Source organism: Agelaius phoeniceus, chromosome 3 (assembly GCF_051311805.1).
Source record: "Agelaius phoeniceus isolate bAgePho1 chromosome 3, bAgePho1.hap1, whole genome shotgun sequence".
Taxonomy (NCBI): domain Eukaryota; kingdom Metazoa; phylum Chordata; class Aves; order Passeriformes; family Icteridae; genus Agelaius; species Agelaius phoeniceus.
Genome location: NC_135267.1, coordinates 80,942,105 through 80,951,171, shown reverse-complemented (window position 1 = coordinate 80,951,171; position 9,067 = coordinate 80,942,105). Strand labels below are relative to the sequence as shown.

At 44.3% G+C, this 9,067-nt stretch overlaps 1 protein-coding gene across 1 annotated transcript; it reads left to right on the top strand.

Annotated features, from left to right (window-relative positions):
* The first annotated feature begins 377 nt into the window (after positions 1-377).
* On the top strand, positions 378-4,850 carry NANP (N-acetylneuraminic acid phosphatase). The gene is made up of 2 exons (XM_054630224.2): positions 378-613; positions 785-4,850. The coding sequence occupies exons 1-2, from the start codon at positions 524-526 to the stop codon at positions 1,478-1,480; spliced, it is 786 nt and encodes a 261-aa protein (XP_054486199.2). The 5' UTR covers positions 378-523; the 3' UTR covers positions 1,481-4,850.
* Positions 4,851-9,067: the final 4,217 nt, after the last annotated feature.

The window sequence follows — 9,067 nt, the reverse complement described above, 5'->3', positions numbered from 1 at the left end:
TACACAGAGGAAACAAACCAAAGCAAACACCAAACAACGAAACATAGACCCCAAATACCGCGGCGCGGGCCCACCCAGGGCACGCCCGGGGTTCCGCAGAGCCGCTCCTGCTGCCGGGCTCAGCCGCGGCCCTACCCACGGCCCGCACGGCGAGGGGCGCGCCGCCACTCCCAGCGGTAGCCGGGGACGGGAGCTCCCGTGGCCTTTCTGCCCTGCCCGGCACCACCCCCAGCCCACACGAGCTGCTGGGATTCGGGAGGCTCTCCTCATAGCCCATTCCAGAGCGCTACGCCCCTTCAGCCCTCCTTTTCTGGGGCCGGGAGGGGCACCTGGCAGCGCCGCCCGCCGCCCAGCGCGCCCCAGGCAGCCCAGTTCTGGCCCGGGCCCCGCCCCGCGGGCCTGACGCGAGGGGCGGGCTCCGGGCTGCCCAAACGCGCTGTGCCCGGCACGGGCGGCTCTGCCGGCGGTCAGGGGCGCTCCCCTCCGCCGTCCGAGCGGGGCGGCTCTGGCGGGAGGCGGCGCCATGGGGCTGCACGGCGTCAAGGCGGTGTTCTTCGACCTGGACAACACGCTGATCGACACGGCCGCGGCAGGGCGGCGCGCCATCGAGGAGGTACTGCCCTTTTCCCCCTTCCCGCGGCCACCGTGGCTCCCGGCCCGGCGGCGGTGCCGGTGCCGCGCGTGTCCCGCTCCCTCCCCCGCTGACACGCGGCCGGGCGCCGCTCCCGGGAGCGCGCCGCGCGGCCCCGCAGCGCCCTGACGCGCGCCCCCGCGTCCCTTGCAGGTGATAAGCGCCCTGCAGTCCAAGCACCACTACGGGGAGGGAGAGGCCCGCGCCGTCTGCGATAAGGTGCAGGCCAAGCTCCTCAAGGAGTGCCACGATCCCGCCAAGATGTGCATCACAGACCTGCGGATATCGCACTGGGAGGAGGCGATCCAGGAGACCATCGGCGGGGAGGCGAACCGTGACCTGGCGGCCGAGTGCTATTACCTGTGGAAGACGACGCGGCTGCAGCACCTGACGCTGGCCGAGGACACGCGGGCCATGCTCACCGAGCTGCGGAAAGGCCTCCGCCTGCTGCTCCTCACCAACGGCGAGCGGCAGACGCAGAGGGAGAAGATCGAGGCGTGCGCCTGCCAGCCCTACTTCGATGCCATCGTTGTGGGGGGAGAGCAGAAAGAGGAGAAACCGGCGGCATCCATATTTCATTACTGTTGCGATCTCCTGGGGGTGCAGCCCGCGGAGTGTGTGATGGTCGGTGACTCTCTAGATACAGATATTCAAGGAGGCCTGAATGCTGGCTTGAAAGCAACGGTCTGGTTAAACAAAGCAATGACTGCCCCAGTAGATACCTCCCCCGTACCTCATTATATTATTTCTTCTGTACTGGATCTTCCAGCAGTGTTACAGAAGATGGAGCACAACACTAATTCTAAGTTAGAAACTGACCATATGGCTGGTAGCAACGAAGCACATTGATGATGGTTCCAGCATAGAGACCTGCTGAGCTGTTAGGTGACAGATGCTCTTTTTAAAAGTCTGACCCTAGGAGTTTGAACTCATCTATGGTCTCTTTTAAATAGCAGGGGGATTGAATAAGAGCACAGTTGTCAGTGAAAACCAGACAGAAGCACAGAATTATATTAATTTAGATTATGCAAGTGCAGTTAATTTAAAGCAATTGCCTCTATCTGGAAATTATTTTGACAGACTGTTGCAGAAGTCTGTCTGTCTCTGACCTGAGTTGCCAGTCTCTTGTATTTATAGTGGAAAAGAAAATTTGAATGTTCTGAGCTTTCACATGCTTTGCTGACTTGTAAGCTTAGGCAGAATCCTCAGTTCTGACCTTGTGTGCAGTGTGTAAGAGAAGGTGAGAAAGAGAGTGCGGTACAATCTGGTAAATCCTCACAACTGATCTACAGTTTATCTCAGGAACTGGAGTGAATTTCATTACTTCTCAGACTATTAGAAATGCTCTACCTTTGATCTTTTTTACAAGTTTTAGAATTTTTTTCAGACTTTGCAGTGGTTTTTCTTTTGTGGAACTTGTATCTCTTGCCAAAAGTACTTAAAAGTACATTAAAAATTTGCTTTTTTGTCGGGGACCATTTATCAGAGGGACTTGATGAATAAGCTTTTACTTTATATTATCTTGGTGCTTATGCAGTATACTTGTAATTCAGATTATGATTTTTGTTGAAATGGATAAAACAGGGATATTTTCAATAGTGCTACTGTACTGTCAGACTCTTCAGGACCTAATATCATTGTTCTGTCTGATTCTATCAGTGAATTTTGATCAGAATTTTTGGAGAAACTGTTCTTGGTCTTGGTCAGGCGTATGACTACTCAGATTGAACTGTAGGCTTTTCTGACTGTTTTAATGGCACTGCTACATAATCCCTCCTTACTCCAGTTTGCATGTGTAATTCATGTGATTTATTCTGAAGAAAATACAAGCTAATTGTCTGTAAATGGCTCTCATCATTCTCTTCCAGGAATATGTCCTATGTATTACAGTACTTTATAAGGTATATGTAATATTTCCACTACATGTAGGAGATGACTCTCTAAAACAGTAAGGCTTCTCTTTCCTGGATCATGACATTAATTTATTTTTTTTCTGTGCCTCATATTCTTACTACATAATGGGGATGTATTCTCATATTAAATGGAAATGTAAACACTTGTTGGCAAGTCTGTGGTTTTCAACCCTATTTGCTATATATTCACTAGGATGAGTATCATACCATATATGAGAAATCAAATTTTATATTTTAGAAAAATTCCATAACAAATCTTTTGAGAACAGGGGTGTTAGGGTACTGGCAGCAATTAGAAGTACAGAAACCTACTATGAAATGGGTGTGTAGAAGAAATTCTATATACAAAAAACATTCATGTCAAATTAAACAAAGGAACCTAAGTTAATGCTGTTAAGTCTTGCATGGGATGGCAGTCAGTTTAGAGGAGGCCATTAGTGGTTTGGGTTAAATTATTTGATAAGGAGTTTAGGTTAGATCAAAATATGTTGCTCCTACGTTGAGGAGGGGGAAAAATACTCACTAAATTTGGAACCCCTTTCCCAATTGTCCATTAGAAAAGGTAAAGCAGTCCACATTCCTTGTCTTACCTGGCCAAGCCTGCTGAAACATGAGATCAAGGAAGAGTACAGAGATAGACTTCACCTATTCCTTTCAGGAAATGGGCATATACTGAAAAGAATCCAATTACAGTAACACAGTAACATGAACCAGTGGCACTGACTTGTCACAACATCTGAAGGAAGAGGCCTAAGTTACAACTTTGATTTCCATTTGAAGAGCATGAAAGCAGTCACTGGTTTAGCTGATGAGCAAAGCATTGCTACTAACATTTCTTAGAACCAATGATTGAGACAAGAATAATAAAGATCATTGAGCCTGTCAGGGATACTGTGTAAAAATGGAAATGTATCCAAATGATTAGAGGGATCCCTGAAGTAATCTAACCATACCACCTAATACAAAAGCAACAACTTTGCTTTCAACAGCATCCCAAAGGAGCTACAGGGTAACTGACTTTGCTCTGTTTGCACAGCAGCAGGGTAGTAGAACTTAGGTCCGAATGAGGTTTCTGATACAGCTGATATTTAAAATAACAAATAGTAATAATTTGCAAGTCTGTCCATGGGCTTGAAGGAGATATAGATCTATAGATATATATTATACCAGGTTACCATTTTTTAATCTAAGTTGAGGCTCATATTCTCTAGCCACTGCATCATGCTGAAGTGACAAGCTTAGCCTGCTTATTGTAAAGAGGGTCTCTTGTTTTAGAAGAGACTGCTCTTTGTTTTGCACATGGCCAGCCATTTCTTTTCACCTCTGACTCTGAAAAACCACAGTAACTGTGCACTCAGGTGACAGTGTGGTCTGTAGAGATCACACCCGAGTATATTTTTCCATTTCTGAGTTCTGTACCAGGCTGAATGTGGCTGCTGGTGTCCAGAGAGGGAAACACCATTATGATGCTTCTATAAAACAAGGAGAAACAATACAAGACTTTTCTATATCTAGGGCCATTCTTAAAAGCAGTTACCCAATAAGCTGGACTAGGTGTCTGGAGTATCTCTAAATACTCAAGATGTTTTTCTTGGATAGAGCTGTTGCAGAAAGGATAATGAAAAATAATTATATTGAGTAAAGTGGGAACATAAGTGTAATGATGGGATAATTTTCACATCAGAAGTAGGAACAAATCAATTAAACAGTCTAGTAACAGTTCCCATTAAGTTCTGGTTTCGCTTAGTGTTATGCTCTATTAGCTAAGTTATCTGATTTAAACTATATTGCCAAAACATGCAAAATAAAAAGAGGAAAAGGAAATTCCATCTATTTTTTTAAAACCTTTTTTTTCTAGATAATTATTACCTCCTGAGGTTAATCTACAGTAACTTTGTCTTGGTTGAAATTAACTGAAACAATAGTTTAATACCAACTGTATTCTAATTCTTGATTCAAAATAACCCATGTACTAGCTAATAAAAGTGTTTTTGTGGAAGGGGCTAACAGCAGGCCTGTTAGCTAAAGGAGAGAGAAGAAGCTGAGAAGCAAGAAGAAACTGATAAGGAGCTCTCTCCAAAGCTGTTACCAAGGAGACTGAGAGAAGAGATGAATTGAAGAAAGATAAGGAGAGAACTTTGCAGCTGGACGAAGCATTTTTAGAAAGTTAGCTGAAGTCACTGTTACTTTTCACCAATGGTGTTATGTTGATTTATTGTGGCCAATAGTTGGAGTAGAAGAAGCATAAACAATTAGGAAGTGTATAAAAGGTCAGCCATTTTCAATAATAAAGAGTTGCCATCTGAGACTGCTTGTCATCTCTGCTTGTGTCGTGACTACCTCGACAATGACATATTTTGTTTATAAAATGTATGTTTGACCACTCCGAATTGCTGTGGATAAATACAACAAAGGGCAAGAGTTCTGTTTGTTTCTTGTTTTTTTATTAAAATAGCACAGAATTAGGATTTGAAATCCATGGCCTCATGTTTAGATGGGGTGACTGGATGTAGTTTCTGTCATTTCAAACAGACGCTGGGACACAATTACGTGTTTATGAAGATTCACAGCCAGACTGTGTATTGTTGAATTGCCAGCTGCATTTCAGTGGTAGTTGAACCTGACTTGCCAAGCTGAATGCCAGCTCACATAAGCCTACATGTCCTGATGTCATGGCATTGGCTGCTGCAACAGCATAAGAACAGACTGCAAGCAGAGAAGATCAGTAAATACAGAAATCTCAAGTCCAGGGGACCCATTCTGGCAGGTTATGGGTGCACAAAGCCATATCTGAGCTATTGCTACACTGACCTCTGTGACTTAGGAGAGGGGGAGAGTGGGAGGTTGCTCACCTTGGGGCTTTTTTGGCTGCAGAAAAGCAAGTTGCTCCCTTACCATTTTCTGTTGGGTAATGGAACAACTAGTCCATCTTCTGGACCTGTGGAGATAGGTGCAAAGGTAGAAAGGTACTTAAAGTCACTGCAGATAAGAGTAGGACATTAAACAGAGTACAGGAGGGCTCAGCTTCTATCATGGGCACTTGGCCATGCCAGCAAGCTGCTGGCAGCATCACACACCTGCACAGAAGAGCCTTTCTGTTCTTGTGGAGAAAGCCTTGTGTATGGAAGGCACTAAGCTGGACAGTGACAGCCTCAGAAATGAGGGTGTTTTATTAGACATCTTAGAAAGTGACCTGAATGTTTCATACAGGAAATAAGCATGTTTCATTAGGGTACTAAGTTAATGCAAAGACGTAAGATGTTTGGATTAAGGTTAACATTTTCCTACTCCCTGCAGCTTAAGGTTTTCATATTTCCTGAAAGAGAGACAACAGACAACTTGCTGTGCCCCAGCTAACCACAACCAACTCAGTTTGTCTTTTCCTCTGAAGTTTCTCTTACGCGACACCAGTGTTTGGGCTTTGAACTGAATTGAAGTAGCCTGGCCCATCACAGCAATTCCTCCTCTTCACATGTGCAGCAATTTGTTTTTCAGCTTCGGCTCTAAAATGTGCCGGGTTATTGTGAGGCCTTTAAAAAACAATTTAAAATCCTACCTTAATTCTATACTAAAAAACTCATCATCTGGAAATGATTTGAGTGTGTTGAGAAGTACGACAAAGAGAACAGCGATGTATCTCTGCTGTACGTAGCATATACTGTTCTTTTGTGCACAGCTTTTGCCATCAGCCTTGCAGGGGGATTGTCTCCATTATACGCCGCTTTCTAGATCACACTGTACACATACAAGAGACACAACAATGCAGAGATGATGTCAGCTGTGCCTAAAGCTAAAACTGCAACTTTTTGCCTATGTTGCTGGGGACCTAGAACACATTGCCCACTCCTATATCATATTTTGACCTTTTATTTTGTCTGCTAGAAACAAGATTGCATGAGAGCCTTCTGCTGAACAGCCCTCAAATGCTGGGGGAAAAATGTACTTTAAAAAATATGAAATTAATCTATGGTGCTAATATATGAAATTGAAGTTCTTAAAAAGTGCAAGCCATGTTTCTCAAGTCAACACTTCACCAAAGACCAGAAGATAATGTCTCATAAGGTCTGATTTAACATGGGAAAAATATTGCCGTTTACGTCAGTGGACCTTCACAAATTTAAGTAAGGTTTGCATGCTCATTTCTGTGAGCAAGTGCATCTTCTTTCCACTTCTCCTTCCTCAGCTTATTCATCTTCATCAACTGTTTTGTCAGCTGTATTTCCATATCTTTCTGAATCACAACAATACCTAGCATTTGGGATGAAGTTGGCAGAGGACTGCAATAAAAACCACTGGAACACGGCCATCTTCTGTTGCAAGGTCATTTTTAGTATCAGCTTCACAGCAACCGTGTGCTGCAAGCATGTTCATGTTTTAAATGGTCTTTCCTGCAAACAAACTTCCATTCATATCACACAGACTAGGCAAATTTTTCATTAAAAAAAAGACAAAACCTAAAAATGTTGGGGGCGAAAAAACAATATAGAAAAAAAGTGCCTCCAAACAAAATCTCTTAGTCATCTACACACTCTCTGAGGAAGTGACCTTTCAGTGTAACAGAAAGGTCCAGCTGGAAGTGAAACCATTACATGTCAAAACACATCAACTATACAAATATCTGTTTTATTAGTTCTTCTGCTATGTGAGTATTAAGAGTCACAGTAAATTCTTCTACTTTAGTCTTATGAATTAGGCCAATGAGTATCCTCAAAGTTACTGTGCTGTTTTCATCTGTTCACTAATGTGTTATAGGTCTGTCTGTTTGATAAAGTCAGGCTTAACAGTTTTCATTTGTGCTGCTGGTGGAGTGGTCTTTGCTGTTAATGATGTGGCCTGTTAAATTGCACTGGGGTTAGGATTTATCAGGAAGTCTGCAGTGGATGGACTGACAGCCTTTGTTTTCCAAACTGTTGATGCCTTCCATTGTGTTTTGTTACAGACTTTTAAATGAGAAGGGTCCTGAATGTTCTAAGTCCTTTTTTTCCTTTCAGGAAGAAAATGCATAAACTACACAAACAGCTTGTTTATTTTCCTTTCAGTAAATGTTACTGGGTAAAAATACTTTTCTGCTTCCATCCCTCCCATCTGAAAGTACTTTAAAAGTGCCTAACAACTTTGTGTCTAAGCTACTTTGATATATTTGTTATCTTTATCCTGATACTTTGTGACACATTATAGTCTGTTAAAAAAACTGCCGATGCTACTGCTGCAGCCAGAGGTTCATCTTACTACTGTATAATTATGGTTTTACACTGTATTTCTAGGCTGTACCTCAAAATGAAAACAAGAGCCTACTTTAGAGACACTTTACTCTGAGGTAAATCTATCTAGTTCACAGTTTCTATTTGTTTTATTTTGAAAACTGTCCGCCTGCTTAATGGTGCTCTGTCCATACAACTGACTTTCCATTTGTTTTTTCTATGGAGCAGCAGTGTTTGTACAGATTTGCAGGGTGAGTAGCATGCAAGAGATGTAGGCAAAACAGAAAAAAACTCTTTGGCTTTAGGATTTGCATTTCCCCCAATTTACAAGCCTTGGCAGTTTTTAGGTTGACTTAACATTGTTCTCTGCAGCTTAAGTTCTGTTACCCATGAATAATGAGGAAACAAGATGCTTTTGAATACTGTGTAATGATTTTGAAATACTCTGCCAAGAAGAATTGTAATTGGCCTGGATCCTCTATTTGACATTGTCTCTCACAATATGCTCATAATCAAACTCAAGAAGTGTGGACAGGATGAGTAGACAATGAGATGGATTGAGAGCTGGCTCAATGGCAGATCTCAAACAGTTGTCACTGGTGGAACGGGGTCTAGTTGGAGGCCTGTCACCAGTGGTGTCCTCCAGAGGTTTAACTTGTTCATCCATGAGCTGGATGAAGAGGCAGAGCAAGTTCAGCAGGTTCACTGATGACACAAAGCTGGGAGGAGTGGCCAATGCCCCAGAGGGCTCAGAAGCCCTTCAGAAGAACAGATCAGACGGACTGGAGAAATGGGCAGGGAGGAGCTATCTGAAATTCCTCAAAGGGTCATGCAGGACCTGCACCTGGGTAGGAATAACCCTGAGCACCAGTACAGACTAAGGAACAATCTGCTGGAAAGCAGCTCTGCAGACAGGGACCTGGGGGTCCTGGTGAGCAACAAGCCATCCATGAGCCAGCAGTGAGCCCTTGTGGCCAAGAAGGCCAATGGAATCCTGGGGTGCATTAGGAAGGGCAGTGCCAGCAGGTCAAGGGAGCTGATCCTGCCCCTCTGCCCAGCCCTGCTGAGGCACATCTGCACTGCTGAGTCCAGTCCTGGCTCCTCAGGACAAGAGAGACATGGAGCCCCTGGAGTGGCTCCAGTGCAGGGTAACAAAGATGATTGAGGCTCTGGAGCATCTCTCTAATGAGGAAAGGCTGAGGGAGCTGGGCCTGTTCAGCCTGGAGAAGAGGCCCTGAGAGGGGACCTCATCAATGTCTGTGAGCATCTGAAGGGAGGTGCCAGGGGGATGGAGCCAGGCTCTGCTCCGTGGTGCCAAGCAA